This window comes from Leptonotus elevatus, chromosome 13, assembly GCF_054856555.1.
Source record: "Leptonotus elevatus isolate MCC_2025b chromosome 13, RoL_Lele_1.0, whole genome shotgun sequence".
Lineage (NCBI taxonomy): Eukaryota > Metazoa > Chordata > Actinopteri > Syngnathiformes > Syngnathidae > Leptonotus > Leptonotus elevatus.
The window spans coordinates 11235105-11255707 of record NC_141251.1 but is presented as its reverse complement, the minus strand read 5'-3'; the positions used below and the strand labels follow the sequence as shown (position 1 = coordinate 11255707).

General features: G+C 38.2%; 1 protein-coding gene across 1 annotated transcript; it reads left to right on the top strand.

The window, feature by feature from the left end:
• The first annotated feature begins 3615 nt into the window (after positions 1–3615).
• On the top strand, positions 3616–17800 carry rab11fip2 (RAB11 family interacting protein 2 (class I)). The gene is made up of 6 exons (XM_086093637.1): positions 3616–3790; positions 4330–4876; positions 7696–8096; positions 10215–10563; positions 11187–11259; positions 13615–17800. The coding sequence occupies exons 2-6, from the start codon at positions 4524–4526 to the stop codon at positions 13837–13839; spliced, it is 1401 nt and encodes a 466-aa protein (XP_085949763.1). The 5' UTR covers positions 3616–3790; positions 4330–4523; the 3' UTR covers positions 13840–17800.
• Positions 17801–20603: the final 2803 nt, after the last annotated feature.

Here is a 20603-nt window from a genome sequence, read left to right as displayed (position 1 = left end):
AATTATGTGATGTAATATACTGTATATCATGAAAAACTGGCAGCTCGTCTGCATTTTTGCAAGAAGTTGGGTGATTTAAAAAACAACCATAATAACGAATAATAATAATAATAATATTAACTCATTCACTGCCATTGACGGCTATGGACGTCAAAAATTCATTTGAACAATTTTTATTAGTTTACATTTTTTTTCTCCACTTTTGCTAACAAGAGTATGAAAACCTAGAAAAAAATATTGTAAATTTAGAACAGATATAAAATTGGTGATAAGTAAAGTCATGTGATTAATTACAATTAAAAAATGTAATCGCCTGACAGGCCTAGTTAAAAATAAAAATAAAGGGCGTTTAATCGTAATTAATCGCATGATAATTTTATATCTGTTGAAAATGTACAATAAAAAATTTAGGTTTTCATAAAAAAATTAAATGAAATGAAAAAAATGTTAAACTAATAGAAATAGTTCACATACATTTTTTACATCTATAGTCATCAATGGCAGTGAATGAGTTAATAATAATAATAATAATAATAATAATAATAATAATAATAATAATAATAATGTGTTCAATTAATTTATTTCAAAAATGACTCATGGGGATTTATGCCCGCTGTTGTCATAATTATGCATAAAATACAATGGCGTGACCTTGCAGCTGCACGAGCATCAGGATACGTCAGCATTTCCACATGCGCCGTCAACGAAAATAGATTTCAAAGGACTCTTTCGCTGCAGCTCATTAAATAGCCATCTACTTCATTGTTTGGTATGACTGTCCTGAGTTGTCCGTCTTTACAAGTTGCTTTTTCTTCACTGAAATTCTGCAGTGATTGGTAAATCTTATATACAAAGTACATTGCGCATAAACCATTGAAGTGAAAGTAATTTCAGCATCTTTACACGATAAGATCAAACTATACAGTTGAAATTGGACTTGTTCCCATACTCTTTTTGGGGTTAAAAGGTGGAAGGGAAGACTATTAGGGAGTCACCAGGCTCCGGCTTAGTGGCCTGTGTTAGCTCTTCTCTTTCCACTGGACTCGCACATCTGCATCCATATATCAATGAATTTCCACAAAAACATTCCTGAAAGCAAAAGCGGGGGTGATTTGTGTGCCTCTCTCCTTTTTTTCATTGAAATGTATTCAGGATCTAAACTGATCGCTGAACTAAAAGCTAAAGGCCTTTTAAATCAGTCGGCCCTGCAGAACTTGTACATCACCTTCACATTTTGGAGCATAAATTGAGTAGCTCCCCAAAGCAGATGGACAATATGGTGGCTAGATATTACTTTTAAAATGTAATACAACAAATATGCTATACTGTTAAATAATGTGGTCTAAACCACAACCACATGCACAATAGAGAATGGCAGCCCTTAGGGCCCACATCTAATATGGTTGAGCATGTGGACGTGGACCCAAACTTTGCAAGCTTATACACTTGCATGTTGGACAGTTTACGGCATTGTGAGTGAGTTCATACCATACTGCTGCCTAATTTATAGACTGGTGTTTTATTTTCAAATGCAGCAATGTATTCTCTAGCAGTGGATGGTAATAAAAGGATACAGGTGATGTTGGAATTTCACGTTTTATCTCACAAAGGAGTGGTGCACTGATATTTTGTTATATGGCATAGTATGAAAGTGTTTGACTTATTGTCAAGTCGTGGCAGTGCATGTGGACCATAAGCATGCATCATTCAACACAACACTTCCAAACACAACAGCTCATAAAATATTCCTAAAAAAAAATAGTGTGGGTGCTGATGGAACCGGTTGAGTTATACTTGGGAGTCAAAAAGTAGCTCATCAATGTGCTTTCTTATTGATTACTGAAAGAAAGGCATGTCACCACTTGGGAAGCAATATTGAGAAACTCGACGGGTGGCTAATCCTTTTTTCCCTTTCAATAGAAAGTTGTAGTTTATTACATTTACATGACAAAAATTCACTTTTTTTGTTGTTGTTGCCCAATTTTCTATGAAGAACTAATCAATTTAGCAAGAACCATGAAGAAGGCACAATTTCTTTCGTGGGCCACATAATGAATAAAAAAAACAAAAAAAAAACAATATATAGTACAATGTTTGATAGACGGCCTAGCCAGCGCCTCAGCCTGGTTGTGTGTACAACGGTAGTGGAAGCAGCACCACGATAAAACTAACAGTCTGGTGTGTTTGGTTAAGATGCACTTGTCAAGTGGGCTGACAATCACATCTGTGCTCATTCAAGGGAACCTCTTATCTTTGCCTCCATGTCCCACTCAGGAGACATAAGCACTTACGATGTTTGTATGATTTAGCTCTCAAATAAAGTACAAGCAGTATGTCACACACTCATCTGTGCACATGAACTCGGGGTTATAGAGACAGAGGTGGCAAAAATTACTCACAATCTTTTAATTTTTTTGTTATTCTGATTAATATTGTGTTTGTGGAATATGAAGAATCAAGCAGCAAAATACACACGTTTTAATCCATCACAGGGGGCGGCCATTTTGCCACTTGCTGTCGACTAAAAATGACATCACAGGGCTCAGCTTGTGAACATCATGTGACCAAACCCATTGAAAATAGGTGAGCCATGATTAGTCGTTACTTGAGTGGGTGGGTAACACATTTTGGCGCAACCTCCTAGCTCTGGGTTCCACCTATTTTGTGGTGGAAACACAACTAGATCAGGCGTTTGCTTCTGTCGAGTGGACTCAGTTTATCATTCATTTAGCAGATTGTTGCAATAGACTAAAAGGGTTGTCATCCATTTTAATCTAATATATCTCAACAACTCTGACATATGATTTCTACCAAGAAGATATATGTCAGGCTGGTGAAATAGTATTGGTGGTGTAGTATATTGGCACTTTGATATCAGTGCATATAGGCACACAAACAACAAAATGAAAAAATGTAGGCTATAATTAATTTTCTTTGTAATGTGTAATGATTAAAATGTGGTAATTTCCCCCTTTCCCTTGAAAATATTTAAATTATATGTTAGTTTAACACATTTGAATCATTTGTAACTAATGCTAACTAGTGCATGTTTGAATTTAGTACATTCAAAAAAAATTTGTTTCTGTGTGAAAACATTCAACATAGCTTCCCTCTTTTATTAGTTTATATAGTGCCCATGCTGAGTAGAAGAAATTAATATCACATCGTCTCATGTAGATTTGATTGGCTCTTTTAAAAATTACACTCAAACAAGTTTTATATCAAAACGTGTTCACAACATTTTTTAAATGTGGTAATGACAACTCCCTGTTTTTTAAAATTTTAAATTAAGACTCTAAGATGTAAATTAATCAAACCTGATCTTGATTATATAATATAGACACATAGATCAAACAGCAAATTAGTAAATAATAGGTTACTCTTTTGCTTAATGAATTTCAATTCAATCGATCATTTATTTCATTTAGTGGTAAAAGAAAAAAGACAATATAAAACAATATTCTTGGATGTTAAATGAAAAGCAGAAAGAGGACAAGTCTTCGGCTTTATTGTTATCGCATGCCAGGCGAATGTTTCTCGTGGGCGTGGGCTGCTCTACTGTCACTTTACTGTACTTCCTCAATGTCTGACGGTGTAAGGAGGAAGTTACGTCAGACGAGGAAGTGGAGCTTGCATCTGCTCGACAGCAGTTGTTAGCAACGAAGAGCAGCAACTGCAGCCCCTACTAATATTAACTTGCTGTCATCTGCGGTGAAACAACACAGCATCTGTGTATTAATGGAGCAAGATGATCTTGGGATGAAAGGCGGCTGCATATGACGGTGGCGAGGTAAGAAAACTTTATAGAGCTCTGTGGAAGTGTTAGCGTGGCAGCTAGCCGCTTATAGCTAATGTTTTGTCCCCTGTTTTGATTAAAACAATGGCAAAATCCGTGAGAATCGTTGTTTGTTAGTGTGTGTTGATAGCGTTAATACATCAACTTCTTTGAATTGTTAGGTAAACATGGTGTTGTTCACTGTCAGTGTATATAGGTAGGAAAAGAAAATCACACCGATTCACTACATGTACCGTACCAAGTTTTGGGGAACCGACCCTCTGCAAATACAATTTGTCAAGAAAAGGACTTGTCACAAAAGCTATATAGTATGTATACATATATATGTATATATTTTATTGATATACCTACCTACTGTGCATATGTGTTTGCGTATGTTTATAATTAAGTATATTTACAAGAACAAGTGTGTCATAATCCCACATTAGTTCTTGTGATACTATTATAAAAAACAAACAAACATTTCTATTTCTGTTTATTTTCTGTGCTAATGGTGGATTTCTCCTCACCTCTCTCTCTCTCTCTCTCCACAGATGACTCAGCAGTCAGTGGCTTGGATATCTGGATTTGTGACTTTCTGAAATGTAGCTTACTCTCTTTGTCATGTTTTATATAACTTTAGGAAGTTAAAAAATAATATGAATAACACATTGTTTAATATGTTTTCTCACATGACACACTTATTTGCATAACAATATAAGAGCACCATTGAAAACCAGCACAGACAATGTCACTGGGTGAACAGTCTCAAAAGTGGTTTCCAACTCATGTCCAAGCCACTGTTCTTCAAGCTACTGGTTTACAGGCCAAGGGCAAAAATGGCACCAATGATGCATACACTATCATCCAGCTGGGCAAGGAAAAGTACTCGACATCAGTGGCAGAGAAGACACTCAACCCCGTCTGGAGAGAAGAAGCTTCCTTTGAACTACCTGGGTTACTTCTGAACGGCAATCCAGAAGTCTATGAGCTGTGCTTCATTGTTATGCATCGGTCCTTGGTTGGGCTGGACAAGTTTCTGGGTCAGAGTTCCATCAACCTCAACGAAGTGTTTGACAACAAACAGCGACAAAAAACTGAGTGAGTATTAGTAGTAGTGTGGCATGGGATTCCACTGTAAATCCTTATATCACTAATACCTTATTCCATATGTATGAATGTTTACTCTCCTCCCTAATGTGCAAAAACATTACGCTTCAATTACCTTCCATCCATATTTTAAGTTCTTTATTATTCATTTAAAATGCTGCCTATAATAATCACTGTATTTCACTGCACATACAGTATTAGGCTTGTACAAATTGAACAAACAGAAACCTGTCAAGATTTTTGCACCACCTCAAAGGGATGTTTTTTTCCCCTTTTCTTTAGTCTGTGCTAAGCAATGTTTCGTTTTAGAACTGTACACGAGGAAGTGCAATATATTTGCAAAAGTTGCATCGACTAAATTTGCTTTTGACAGGAAGTGTTTTCGTGTCATAAATTAAAATCATGATGGTACACTTGATTACGATGGGCAGGAGATTAGTTAGTGCATGGAGAGTCATTAAAAACTAGTGAAGAAAAAGGGAAAAACAAAATTAAGTTATTTTGCATCACAGTTTACACACCATGTCTAAAGCACCAAATTATTACTTTATTATTTTTCTGGCAAAATGGCACAAAGTTTTGTTGCGCAGAAGTAAAACAAGTGGAATTGACTCCACCTTTAAGAGGCAGCTAGTTGTAGCAGGCCAACTATTGTGTAAGGCTTAGCAATAGCTCAACTTCTAAATATTATTGTTAACCTGGTTACTAACATGGATTCTGCTAATTGGCCTATTAAGCCCCTGGCTAAAAGTTATGTGAGACACCCATCAACTGTACACATCCATATTCTATACCACTTATCCTCATTTGGGTCACGGGTTAGTTAGAGCCTATCCCATCTGACTGGCCAGGCGTACACCTTGAACTGGTCGCCAGCCAACAACAACCAAGCATTCCCACTCACATTCACACCTAAAGACAATTTAGAGTATTCAATCAATGAATCCAACATTTTATTTTGGGATGTGGGAGGAAGCGTAGGGGGGAAAAAAATGCAAGTATGGGGAGAATATGCAGACTCCACACAATGGCTACTTTTACATGTAGTCAATAATAGCCTTTTCGGGTTGCGCATGTAAACACCCGCAAAAATCTGTATATGCTCATGACCCCCCCCCCCCCCCCACCCACACACTTTGAATAAGACCCAGAGAAACTTATTTTCTAACGGGAATATTTGATCATAGACATGTATTGGAATAGCTCTGTTGAAATAAACCTAGTTTTTCTGCACATTTTTGAAGTAAATGTTGATTATTCTGTTTCCTGACCTTACATTTGCATTGCCATTGACTGTTGAAAGACTGACTAATGAACAGCAGGGCACATACTGTTAAAAAAAATAGCACCGTTTTCCAAAAGCCTAATTACAACTGTGTAATAATTGCAGAGTAAAATAAAAGATTAGGTTGATTTGACCCTTACGACACACATGCCGTTGCTTAACCCTGCATTAGCAAATCAGGAACAGATCAACTCAATTGGATCTGGTGTTAATTAGCTCACCAACATGGAAATACATTAGCACTTCCTCTCTGCCCATCAGTTTTGAGATTTGCAATATGTTATAATCAGTGTGAAAGTGGTACTTTTTCCCCCCTCTTTTGTGCCTGAGCTGATTCACTTCAAGGCCGTGGACCTTTTCAGCAGAGTGTTGGTAATGGATATGGCCCATGTTGCCTGTTGGCCCATTCCCACACGGCAGGCAAGTCAGACAATGAGCCCATGACCCTAGATACTATGACCACATTTCACCGTCTGTATGCTGCATTTGCTCCGGCCCATTTGTGATGTTTTTGAACTGACATATTGGGGAGGAATGACTGTCTCGATATCTGAGCAGGCAGCCCATAATTATCGCACACCTGTGTTTGTTGATTATGAGGAGTTTCCCAGCGGTCCAGGGGCCAAGCAGGAGGATTGTGCTTCCAAGCACAGGGAGGTTTACCTTGGCCTTGAGACACACTTGAGCTACAGTGGCGGCCTCATAGCAGGGGCATGCTGTGGCTGCTGATCTGACTGAGCATGGCGTGCAGCCTGGGAAATGGACCCTTCGTGACTCGGCTACCGGGCCATGAGCTTGATGGTTTAGAATAGCACTCAGCAGCTGCACTTCTTTAATGCCAATACCAATATTACTTGCATTGACAGATTCTACCCTCGTTAAAAGCAAAATACTGTATTTAAAAAGGTTAATTTTATATTCAGTTTTTAGATTTTTTTATTTTATTTTTTGCTTTAATTTTCCGCTGCTGTCGCATTGTTCATTGATGACAAATGGTGAATTTATTTACTTGTTTTATAAATAGTGGTTTCCTGAATTGTCTTTTGTACAGTCCTCATAACACAGAGGATATGACTGATTAGCATGCATGAAATGGCCAGTTACCCTGCGATTCAGTGTCCCAATTGCTTATCTTTGCAGTTGTGAACAAAGGCCAGATTTGTGCAAATGCCACTTTATTTTGAATGCACAAATCCCATTACTTCCAGTTGAACACACAGGGAGGTTAAATGAATAGGGGCCCAAAAGGAAGCCTGAAATGCTCCCATTCAAGAACATCCCATGTCTTATATTCTGTTTTACCAAGAATGCTTGTCTTAAATGACAAATTCTCCATAAATCAAAGGATTTGGGCCTCTGAATAGCTGTCAAGATTTTGGATTAGTATGCTCAAATTAACCTTGTATCATATTCTTGAGTTCTGCTTAAGTGGATAATCAACATAGATAAATCCTGTTCCTTTTTTTGTTACATATATAAAAATGTCTCCATTGATTATGCTAAGCTTTCTCCATTTTCATTTTAGCTGGTATACCTTGCAGTCCAAGCCATCAAAGAAGAATAAAAAGGAGCGAGGACGCATCCAAGTCAGCGTCCAATTCATGCGGAATAATATGACAGCCAGTATGTTTGACCTCTCCATGAAGGAAAAGCCCCGCTCGCCTTTTTCGAAACTTAAGGTGAAAATGAAAGGTCGCAAACATGACAGTGACACGTCTTCAGCCATCCTACCTCGCTCTGCAGCAATCGACTCGGACCCTAATTATCATCCAACTGCCCCAGAACCCCGAGCCCAGCCCGAAACCAAAGCTAAGAGATCACTACTCTCTGGGGCCCAGAAACTCTCTGCAGCCCACTCCATGTCAGATCTCATTGGGACCCACTTTCGACCCAAATTGGACTCCATGAATTCCATAGAAGAAAGTGGTGAGTAGTCTAAATGTTTTGTGACATTTTTTTAGTTTTGCTGTCGAAAGAACCTATAAGGTTTTAAAAGATTTTTTTTTTTAACAAATATAAAACTGAAAAGGTGGACATGTGAAAATATACACCCCCCACTTCCCCAGCTGTAATGGTTTTGGGGTACAAGTCTATCAGTTTTGCACATCGAGAGACTGAAATGTTTTGCCTATTCTTCCTATCAGCTCCAGCTCAGGTAGATGAGAGAGAGCTTTTGTGAACAGAACTTTTCAGATCTTTCCACAGATTTTAACTTCTCGATTCAGGTCTTGACTTTGGCTTGGCCATTCTAACACCTGAATAAGTTTTTGTTGGAACCTTTGTATTGTAGATTTTGATTTGTTTAGGTAGGATCGTTGTCCAGTAGTTGAAAAGTAAACCTCCATCCCACCCATAGGTCTTTTGCAGACCCCAGAAGGTTTTCTTCCAAAATTGCACTGCATTTGGCTCTATCCATCAACTCATCTTCCCTGTCCCTGCAGAAGAAAGACAGCCCCAGATTATGATGCTGCCACTACCACGTTTGAGTGGGGATGGTGTTTTCAGGGTGACATTCAGTTCCAGGTTGCAGTGTTAAGTGTTACTTTTAATTTATGCGAATCGTAACGTTTTGCATTTTTAGCCCAAAAAGTTCAATTTTAGTCTCATCTGACCAGAGCACCTTCGCTCACATGTTTGTTGGGTATTCCAGGTGACATGTAGCAAACTTCAAACTGGACTTTTCATTGTTTACTTTGAGAAATTGTCACTCTTCAATAAAGGCCAGATTTGTTTAGTGTGTGATTAATAGTTGTCTTATGGACCAATTCCCCCCACCTTAGCTGCGGATCTTTGAAGTTCATCCAGAGTGATCATGGGCCTCTTGGCTGCATCTTTGATCAGTGCTCTCTTTGTTTGATCTGCAAGTTTAGAGGGACGGCCAGGTCTTGGTAGGTTTGCAGTAGTCTCTGATACTCCATTTCAATATGATTGATTGAACAGTGCTCTACGAAATGTTTAAAGCTTGTGAAATCCACTTTTAACAGACTTCTGAGACCATCACAGAGCATGTGCATTTATACTGAGACTAGTTTAAGCACAGATTATCTCTATCTATCATCATCAGTAATTTAAGTCATTGGATCATTCAGAAATCATCAAGGAACTTATGAATTCAGTTGGCTGCACTAAGACAAGGTGGTAAATAATTTCACATGCCCTATTTAAAAAAACAAAAACAAAGTTTAAAACATCATATAAATTCCGTTACATTTCACGTTTGAGTCCTGCTGTAATGTTCCTGACATATTTTTTTGAAAATTTTAAAATTGGAGAATTTCTCTAGATTGTCAGTTCTCTTTTTCAACAATTTTCCTCCTACGGCCAGATTGTCTACAGTCCTGTGGATCTTAAATTTCTCAATATGTGCAACTGTAGTTACTGGAAATATCAAGCTGTTAGGACATGGTCTTAAAGCCTTTACCTTTAACGTGCTTGTCTAAAATGTTCTCTCTACTTGCTTGAGACAACTTGCTCCTTTTCTTCCAGTGTTTTTTTTGTGTTTTTTCTGTGGTGCACACCATATCACCAAACAATGCAGTGACTACCGGTACTTGTCACCCTCTAAATAGGTCGACTGACTGATTACAAGTTCAAACACACCCATGATGCTAATTAGAGGACACTCCTTGGTTGAAAATGTCCCAACAGTCAAATTATTTTCAATCTTTTCTTTGGGTGCTATCATTTCCCCCCCAGGCCTGTTTCATGAGTTTGTTTAATTAAAATAATTCTGTTTAGCAACAATTCAAAAGCAATCTCTGATTTTCTTTTGGTTAATGTTCATTACTTATATGTAAGAAAGTCAACAAAAACCAAGACGAGCGAATGGAGTTTCTTTTCGACAAAGCCGCGGACACTGACCAGGAAATAAGTTTGGAGCGTCAAGCTAAAGCTTTACTAATTACGAACCTACATAAGTTATTTTTGTTACCGATGTGGGTTTTTCATTAACAGAGGGGTACCAACAATTGTGTCCATTTATGTAATCTCTAAAGGCCTATAAACAATGATGAACCATGCAATGGCTTTGTTTCTTGGATCCAGGTACAGCTGGTCCTCACAGGCGTTCCCAGAGTGAGGTACCAGGCCTCCAAGACAACGAGGCACACAGTGACCCTTTTACTGATATCAGTGACACCCTGCCACAGAAGTATGCCACGCTCCCACGCAACCGTAACCCATTCGAGGGAGAGCAAGGGCAGCTGTGGGACAAGCCCAAGGAGAAAAAGGAGAAGATCAGCCTATTGGAACGCATGACTGGAAAGAAAGATGGCCGCAAGACCAGCAATGGGGGTCGTCTGGGCAGTGCGGGCAGTTCTGGAGACCTGCGCTCCCCGAACCCTTTTAGTGGCGATTCACAAGTACACACTAACCCTTTCAACTACAAAGCAAGGTACATAAATCATGATAATATATGACGTACTGGCACAACTGTGCGTTATCGTTACTATGTTTTTCATGAAATGGAGATCTTGCTTTCCCATGACCATGAGACGGAACTCAGGTTGACAGCGTCCAATCTACAGGATGTTTACAGTATTCTCATTATCCTTAGAAAGCTTCTCTCATGCACTCCCTTCTTTGTCTCAGTCTGCCGTCAAGTGTTTTCGTACCCATTGAACCTGTTATGTCTTTTCCTGGCTTCCACAGAGAGTTGAGGAACACTGAGACTACATTGTGCTTTATCAGAATGGAAGGTGTCATTAGAGGCTCTTTAGAGAGCTTTGGCATGATAACAGAGCCCTCTGAGTAATCATAATGAGATTCTTTAAAGTGATAGACAAACCAATTAACCACTTATCTTTACAGGGCCATCATTATAAATGGTCAGCCGTAATATAGTGCACTAATACATTGAAGCGATTTAATGTACATCATTAAATGTATTTCAAACATCACTGCTATAGTTTGTTTAGTACCTTTTACCCGATTTGTTTTTCACAGGAAGTTAAAGTCAGAGCTTCCTAGCAGTTGTATGCATAATTTACCGACCTGTCCCGTTTGATTGATTTACAGTGACAAAATGCCACATGGAAATGAAGACCTCGGCCTGGGCCAAGGGAGCAGGGGCGTCAACGCCTTGAAAAACGTGAGCACAACTTGGCATGTCAAACCATGATTCCTCATGCATTTTTTGTCGCATGTTGTCACTTTTAAGTGAACTGATAATGCAAGAATGGACTTGTAAAATTTTGACACTTTGTAATGGAGAACAAGTCTCAAGTCTCATTTGACGCAGCAGCTGGTGACATTGATCCTTGTGGCCTCTAAAAATTCAGATGTGCTATTCAGCTAATTAGCAGCTGCACACTCATATCATCAAGTCTTCTCTGAATATGAAGTACTTTACTGTGAAATATTCATGACGTTAGTTCAATTCGTTGGTTCGTATTTGAATGTTCTAGTTGGGGAAAGTATGCGCAACGTACGTAATATTTACACAATACTTCTACGTAATTATCTTATTTAATGTGTCTGTTTTCAGAATCTTTAAAATGTGTGATCGACTACACAGCAAATTTGGTATCTACAACAGAGCAATAGCTCAATGGATGCCTAAATGAGAATGGGGATGCTGATAATGGCTTTCGTCACCTTTCTGTGCGGGTGTTGAGGTCTGTCATTATCCACACATGTGCCCCTGCACATGCTGCACTGGCTTGCAGAAATGCCAGCTCCCATTTCCTCCTCTTCAAGGCCCTAATTAACCACATGCGCGGGTAGGGGGGGGGATAACGCACACATTTCAAAGGATGAAGCTTTTTAAATTCTCAAAGCTGAGCTCATTAGAAACGGTAATGACACAACTGGAGAATGGCAAATGTACGCCTTATCTTCTCCTCAACTACTGATCGTAGAGAAATGGTCATCATTACTTTGCCAGTTCATGGTCAAATTTTGACCTTTAGCCCCAGCTACTGAAGCTCATTTTATTGTGAGAGAAAAATAATGTAGACTCAAATAAACTACATGTAAATCCAAATGTATTCTCTTACTCTGTCGCAAATAGCCAGAGGGTTGTATCTTTTAATTAGGTGCATTTCTCATCTCCAGTAGTCAAAATCTTTTGAGAATTTCATTTTGGCCTGTGTGCCTCTCCTCCTAAGTAGCCTTTGTGCTCATGAAGTGATAAGACACCTGGCAAACAGTCTAACTCAGAACTGTTCTGCATTGTCTTTACTCTGCAGTGGTCTTTTGACTGAGGCATGGGAGTGCAGGATGATAACGCTGGTATTTTAAACAGAGTCGAGCCTTTGCCGTGCTATCGATTTGGGGGAGGATGCCCGACATTACAGTGATAAAGTGCTCCCTCATTAAAAACGATTACAGCTCCTGTTCTCATAGAAGATCTGCCTAAAGAGGACCATGGTGCTGTGCCTTAATAGTGTTCTCATATGGGTGAGGGTGGGGTGGCAATGACTTTCTGACTCTTTACATCCGCCAAGAAAAAGTGAGGCAGGAGATGTCAGAATAGTTCCAGGACTGGTGTCAAAGAAGGTATATTTCAAATCCAGAGCAGTTATCAAACCATCTTGACGTCATGAAAACAAGTCCTCTTGGTGACAGCCTTGAGCTCGGAAAATAGAAAAAAAAACGATCAGATCCAGTTCGAGTGTGTAGGGAGGTCGCCCCAGCACATTGATGTTCTTCTCCGCCAGGAACATTTTGGTGATCAGGACATTGGGCCTCATTCACAAACAGTGCGTACACACAGCTTTGTACTTAAAGGTTCATTGTGGAGTTTTTTTTTTCAGTTTCCATCCCAATTGTGTCCTACGCTAGCTAACACAACACTACATGTCCGCGGGGACGTGCTTGACCTCACCCTCCACCGCTCCCCAGCCCCAAGAAACTGTGGAGTGCTTGCCCCGTGTCATGAGTCCAACGGTGATGTTATTGAACTTGTGTGCAGAGTATGAAAATTGCTACGCATTTGTTAGTGAATGAGGCGCTTGTGAGCAGGCATGTTGTCTTTGTGAAACAGCCACGAGTTTTCCTGCCACAACTCTTACCTCTTCTCATGCACTGAATGAAGCAGACACTGTAGAATCTCTTATGCTGGTCATCTGGCTAACATTGAAAGGCAAAAATTTGTCTGAAAATCGTGTGCAGTTTGGGTAGTGTGAAATGTACAATTTTGTGATACTGGTTTTGGAAGTTTTCTGACACCAATTGTACATTCAACTTGCATTGGGGCCAACGGTTTTGTTTCTTTTACTGCTGTATTTGAATGTCAACTCTCGGCAGGACAATAAAAAAAATGTCTTAGTGTGTTTTAAAGGTTTGTAGGGCATGACCTCTACCGTTTATTAGTTGACATGTCACTTCTAAATCTTAAACAGCTCTCAACTAGCCTTTATTAGCGAAGGATAAACATGGTGCATATCTAATTCTTTCTGGGCTGAAATACAAGTTTGTATTGTGCTCTGTTTTCCATGTCCAGGAAGCAACACAGGGGAGTACGGCAGCCTATAGGAACTTGTCCTTTGAGGAAGTGGTTCAGCAACTCATCAAGCAGAAAGAAGTGGTGAAAAAGAAAGACGCCCACATCAGGGAGCTGGAGGACTACATAGATAACTTGCTGGTACGTGTCATGGAGGAAACACCAAGCATACTTCGGACACCCTATGAGCCCAAGAAGAAGGCAGGTAAACTCAATAAAAAGTAAAAAGCAGAGGCATCGACAACAGACGACAATAGATACGAGTGGGGCAGTAAGTTTGCGCATCAATATCGATAAATGAAGTGGAAGGAAAAGTTCATGATTTTTCAATATGAGTTTTTAGACAAACTTCTCCTTCAAGTCCAATTGCATATTTCAATTCATAAACAGTTAAAAGCGACCATTGCTGAGCATTTTAGGTACTGCAACAAAATGACATAATCTCATCATTGCATTTAAATCAAATGCAGGGATTTCGTACAGCTCTGTCTTTGCGTTTGCACTTGCAAAGCAACAGCGCTCTGTTGTATACTCAGCTTCTATCATGTGCTTACTGTTACAAGCTTGTCAGTTTAAAAACAGCCAAATTTATGTTTACTAGAAGCTGCGGGAGCAAACAAATGCTGTTTATTAAAAGGTGATTGTGATCAAACCATTTGTAACACTTATGTTTACACTTAAGCACACGTCTTAAGCCTGTCACATTTAGTCAGGCTGTTAATTCCAGAGCTGCGTCCTCATCTTGGCTCTCCTGGTTTGCTAATTAATGTTTTAAAATGAACAGTCTGCATTCTTAATCTTAGTCCCGAAATTGTCCTTACTTTTGTTTTAATTGTGAAGACTATCATTTAAGGCTATTGGTGAAGGTTTCTTATCTGAAAATGATATTTTTACTTGAAGTGCAATAATCCTAATTTAAGCATTTTGCTTTATGTTATGCTGGAATTGAATTACACTTTAAATATACCTTATTCTATCTCACTTTTAAATGATGTCAGGCTATGTATTTTTTTTTGTTGTAATTTATTTACTAGCCTACTTCTCTTTCAATCCAAAGTGCTGGGGCGTATGTATTGATTGATGCTGACACAGCTCTGTTACATTTTAATACTAATGTATTTGTATGGTACTTTATGTCAGATTGCTACTGTATCCCATTGCCCTACCCATGACTTCTGTGGTCTTACACTGGTACACAAAAGGCTTGTATAATGGATTTGTCAAGTTATGCTAATCCATTGAAGTATTTTTTTTTGTATGTATTGTACCATGGTATATCACAGCACTTTTCTTTGTGTGTCCTCTGAACAGTCCAAACACAATCATTATCATAATGCCTTCCCTACAAAGTCGGTAAACACAACATTTTTTGACAGATACCTTAAACACATTTGACTCTGTGTTGTCATCACGTTCCAATTTTCAGTTTGCTACACTGCTGTTTCTTATAGGAAACACTATGGTGACCTCACCACATTTATTTTGTGCTGAATACTAAAAACCAAAAAAAAGAAAAGGTTCATACATACATCTTTAGGTTTACATTTGTACATTATTTTAAGAGAAAGCAGCTGCATATTGCACTGTATTAAAGCATGTGTTGTTTTGGCAGTATGGCAGTATGGCAGTCTTACACCCAAAGTTACATTCGACAACTTCAGCCACCTTCTCTTGTGGATTAAATCATTCCTGCTGCATGTGTTCCAACGTTGCGCTTTATGATACCAATTCACAGCTGAGATTGAGTGTTTTGTTGTGGCAAGCAACATTATTACCAGCTGCCGTTAAAGTCGTTATTTTACCTGAATGTACTGTATGTGGTTTTGTACAAAAAGCCAAACTCTTATTAGTGAATATATTTAATTTGAAATACAACATTGCATTATATGTAAAGATCAACAATGTCATTTAACCTTATTTGCCTTTCAATTATGTTGTAGTTTCAAATAGGCATTTCTGACGGTATGATAAATGTGAGGAAAAAATCTGGCAGTATCACGGTATTAAAATTACAACTCTAAAATGTTTTCTTTAAAAAGGGGATAACTAGTACCTGCTGGCACCATTCTTTTTAAATAAGGACAATGCACATTGACATGGCAAAGAGGCATCCACAATTATGCTGGAGTTGGTTCAGGTGCTCTCTGTCTGCTCTCTAAGTCCTTCCTCGCCCTCCCTCTCTCTGTAACTGCTTACCCCTCCCCTCTCTGATCAGCCAAGAAGGAGGGGAGAACAAGTGGCTGACTTTCTCGTCATCAACTTAAAAGAGGTGACTCGTTAAGTGATCTCTGCAAGCGACCAGTCATATTTGCAGCTTCATATTTCATTTAGATACATGTATTTTGACTTCCACAACTCGATTATTGTACAAATATGTGTGTGTGTTTTTTTTTTTTTACACAATATGTGTGATGGTGGACTGGAAAGCTGCGTGATTTAGCTAATAGCCCATTTTAGCATGAATACTGTACTAATTGTAGATAAGAACCAGTTTTCCATTTAGGAAAATCCCCTCACTGATTGCCTTCTAGTATGTGCTCTAGTGTGACCTCTAGTTACACACTCGTTACCTACTGCTTTAAGTGTGTATGCATAGTTAGCAAGTTGAAATGGACCTTACCTATGGGTTGTAATATTTCTATTGTACTTAATCTTTGTATTGTCACATTGCTTTTTTAGTTGACTTACTATTCATTTTGTTGTCATTTAAAATATTTGAAAATGCATCCAGTGTGCAGTTAAAAAAAAAATAATAATACCACCTGTTTTTCATTCAAACTATACTTGACAGTGGCAAACCGTGAGATAGAATTCATTCTCAGGAATTTAAATTATTTTGCAACTCAAGCATTTTCATAACTAAAGATGATCCTACAAGCCAAATAAATCAATAGATTGCTATCAGCGTGATAGACAACAACATGTAATTTATGCTTATTCCCACCAGGTGCCTGCAGAGTGAAGGCACGCAGCAGCTATCTGTGCTACTCAAATGATGAAATATGAATACTAAGGATGAGATACATTAAACATTGAACACATTTGGACCCTGAAGGGGATTTAGTTCACATGAAAGAAAGTGATTGTGTTGAAATGAATTAATTTGGCCTGTCATTTTTTTTTGCCTTTTAGCTTGATTGCTACATTTGCTTTATGCTGTAATATAATTTGGTTCTTTGGTAGATGTCAGACTGTAACGCGTAAATCTTAAATGAAGAGCATTTTCAAATCATTTTCGAGCTCAACACTCAAAGGGGGGGGTGACTGTCATTATTATACTTGTTCTTAGCAGCCTCTTTGCATAATGTTTTTCATCAAGTCAATGCAGCCTTTTGAATATGCAAAACACTAAATATGCTTGGAGGAAATGTTTCCTATAAACCCCCCAACTATTCTACACGGCAATCACAATAAGACACATGGCCATAACATGTCTGATTGATGTGTGGAATTGTTGTGGGTGATAGCCTACTCCATAAAACATTGCAAAAGTTTTGATGATGCTGATGCACAACTCGTGGTGAGAATGATTTTCTTGTAGTCTTCTTGTCCTGCTTTGTCTCACAGTTTTAAAAAGAATGTATGACTTTGTTTGATCATACAACTCAGAATATGATGATTTAACTTAGCAAACATGCCAATGAGGTTTAGCTTCTGAATGTGTCCCTGGTCTTCCAAATTATTCATCCACATGCCTTCTAGTATAGCTGATAAAGTATGAAGCCGTGTGTTTTGCTAATCATCTCACTAGAAAGAAAAAAAAATATCCCCATATTCCAGAACACAACCCTCCTGCTTGGACAGTGTGTAAAGTGTACCTTCCGTAAAGGTTGGTTGGTACCGTAAACTGACATATATTACATTAATATTTGACTTCAGTGGCCATTTTGAGGTTTTTAAACCAGCATGTTTGGAAACAAGATTGTATTAACAGTTTTGGTGTAGGGGGATTTAGGAACACAATTGTGGTTAAGGTTTAGACAGACTGTATGTCAAGTGCCAATTGTAAAATTACTCCTTCAAAAGAATGCTTACTAATACTAAATGATTAAACAATTGCAGAAATCATTTTAAGCAACACTATTACTATTGTTGGAATTGAGTTCCAAAAGTACGCTGGATGTTTTGAAAGGCACAACAAGATTGTATTGTCCTTTTCAATAAAGTCACTCTGAATAATGCTGAATCACTGCTCTTGTGTTATTTTTTTTTTTGCAAGCTATAAAACAAACATGAAATGTGTGTTGTGCGTGTATATGTGGGTTATTGATGGATACGTTTGTCCGTAATGCCCATTTTATGTATTATCATGTGGAGAGACCAAAATTAAATGAACAAATTTGGGACTTTTATTTTGAAATGCATTTCAAGACATGAGTTTGTATCATCTACATTTTACAAGGCAGTCAAGAAACCCATGGGAGCAGCTATCAGGTTTGTACTGTCTCACAACTATGTAATAAAATGTAACCTTTAAGCAAATATTATGTAGTGGTCTTATTTGGACATTTGGTATGACCTGAACAAAAATATTTTTTTACAACAAAATGTACTTGTGTGGCTAGCTAGCTTGTTTTGTTTAGATGGCTAAATGTTAGCCTCATAACTGATTTAAGTTGAAAATATGTGACCAATGTCGAAAGCTTTCCATGATAGATAAATGTCCTAAATTATAGATGTCCCAAATTGAAGATAATTGTAAATAATAAAAATAAAGTGTAAATATTACATGTGTTTTTATGTCTGTCAATAATGTGGAATGGTAAACAAAGTACATTTCTAACATTAAATAGTTGTCCTTTCATTGTTATGGAGAGTCATTATCTTCTGGCAATTAAACTTTTAATTATGCTGTGTTTTTTTTAACCCCCCCCCCCCCCCCTCTCTCTAAAACAGCTTTTCATTTTGTTAAGAAGTTCCCATGCCTGCGTGGGTGAGGCCTGCAAGGGTGAATTCCAAGATTGCTTGTTAAAACTCCACTCTCATTTAACAGGATTGTATGAAAACTTAAGTGACAAAAACTTGTTGTTGTTTACTGCCTGACGCTCTTGTCGGTGCCTTAGCTTCCCCATCGCAGGTTAAAAGCGCACCTTCATGGCAAATTCACCCTCTCACAATCCCTTTGGACGACTTAGAATAAGGATTATCAGAGAACTGTAAATGCAACAGTGCTCAAAGCTGATTGACTAACATGTGTCATGATGAATTTTTTATACAGAGTGATAATTTATCATCGGCCTTGGAAGATACTAAACACAAATACGTTTGTAATTGGGCTTTATTTAGGTGTCACCTGTTCTATTCATAAACTAATTGGTAAACTCATCATTGTTGTCTTTAGACATACATCACCAGATCAGATGACAATCGTGGCAGCTTGTGCGGCGCTGGCACGTGTCACCTGAGTGCCTCCTGAATTAAAGCCCATTAGCTCCATGTGCTTTATATCATATTGCTGTAATTTGAGGAAATATTCCACAAATGTGTCATGTAAGGTTCTGTGGATGCAGGAGAGCCCGGACGTGCCATAGAGGGCCACCCACGGGTCACCTGCACGCCTTTTTAAATATGGATGGGCGTCATAGGGGAGGATCAGTGTCACCCTGCACGCGTCTGTGGATGGGATGGCTTCAGGCACTCGTGGAGTTGCGGAGAAATTCAGCAGATGGATGAGGTGTTTGAAGAGAAAAGCAGACCTATATGGGCAGCTGCCCTGAACTTGTTGTATGGGCCGAGGGACAGATGTCAAGGTTAACCTCCTTCAACTCCCCAGAGTGTCGACTCCACCCTGTCCTTCAAGGCAGGACGCTTTTGTTGCATATAGTTAGCTCATCTAAAAAGCTCAGCTGGTGCTTGAGATAAATCAGGTGTCAAACGTGCTGTCGATCCTCATGTTGGCTATTGTTTTGAGGGCATTGTCTCTTTGATAGCTGCCACGCGTCTCGTATCGGGTGAACAAAGACAGATGACAACTAGAGGAAAGACACAATGTGTCAACACCAAATTGTATACTGGCCCCAACTCTTTTAGATCACAAAGGGTGCCTCAATCAAGAGCCGTATAAAAAAACTCTGAACTACTAGAATATAATGCTCAGATTTCAATAAACCTGTCAGGAAATCATTTACGGTAGTTATACAGTGTTCCCTCATTTCTCGCGAGTGTTACGTTCCAAAAATTACCCGCGATAATGGAAGTCTGCGTTAATTTTTTTTTCATTTTCCATTAATTATATGTATTTTTTCATTAGTTTTTTCATTTTGGTATGATTTTTCGTTTATTATTAATCCTTTTTCATTCATCACATATGTTCTTTTTTCATTTACAATCATTTTATTCATTAAAAGTATTTTTTAATTGATTTATTATACAACACAGTACATATTTTCCGTTTATTCTAAATGTTTTTTCGTTCATACTATATTTTTTGCATGTATTGTATATGCTTTAAGGCTAACACCTCACCACACACTTTATACATGGCACGTTTCTTGATAGGCGTTAACATTTTCTCACATACTGTCTCTTATTTAAATGCAGTAAGCCTATAGACTCTTAGTGTTCATAACGGCTGAATTTTGCATCATAACTCATATTCCACTAATGTAACATTACGTAATCAGAATGTCATGTTAAGACAAGTGAGATAACATGACATATTATTGGCAAAAAATATTTAAGGTTCACTTCCCTTTAATATAATTCATTAATTGTTCAATACTTATTAGGGGAGGTCCCACCATCTGACGTTGTATATGTGCGACAAAAATGATGTAATGAATAACGTAAATAAATAAATTATGCATTTTATGTATAGTATCTTTACAATTTTATAACTGACAATTTCGTTGTATCATTCTGAGTAAAAGTTCCAGACTGACCTCATTATAACTGTCTGGACAGCATACAGCACGCATGTTCATCTTAGAACCTTCTTAAAAATAATATTTTGGGATGTCACAGATTGACGATGCAGTGCTCAAAGTTGG

Coding starts and splice junctions, on each gene's coding strand:
- rab11fip2 (XM_086093637.1), top strand. CDS start 4,524: ATGTCACTGGGTGAACAGTCTCAAAAGTGGTTTCCAACTCATGTCCAA. Junction 8,097..10,214: donor GAATTCCATAGAAGAAAGTG/GTGAGTAGTCTA, acceptor TCTTGGATCCAG/GTACAGCTGGTCCTCACAGG. Junction 10,564..11,186: donor CCTTTCAACTACAAAGCAAG/GTACATAAATCA, acceptor ATTGATTTACAG/TGACAAAATGCCACATGGAA.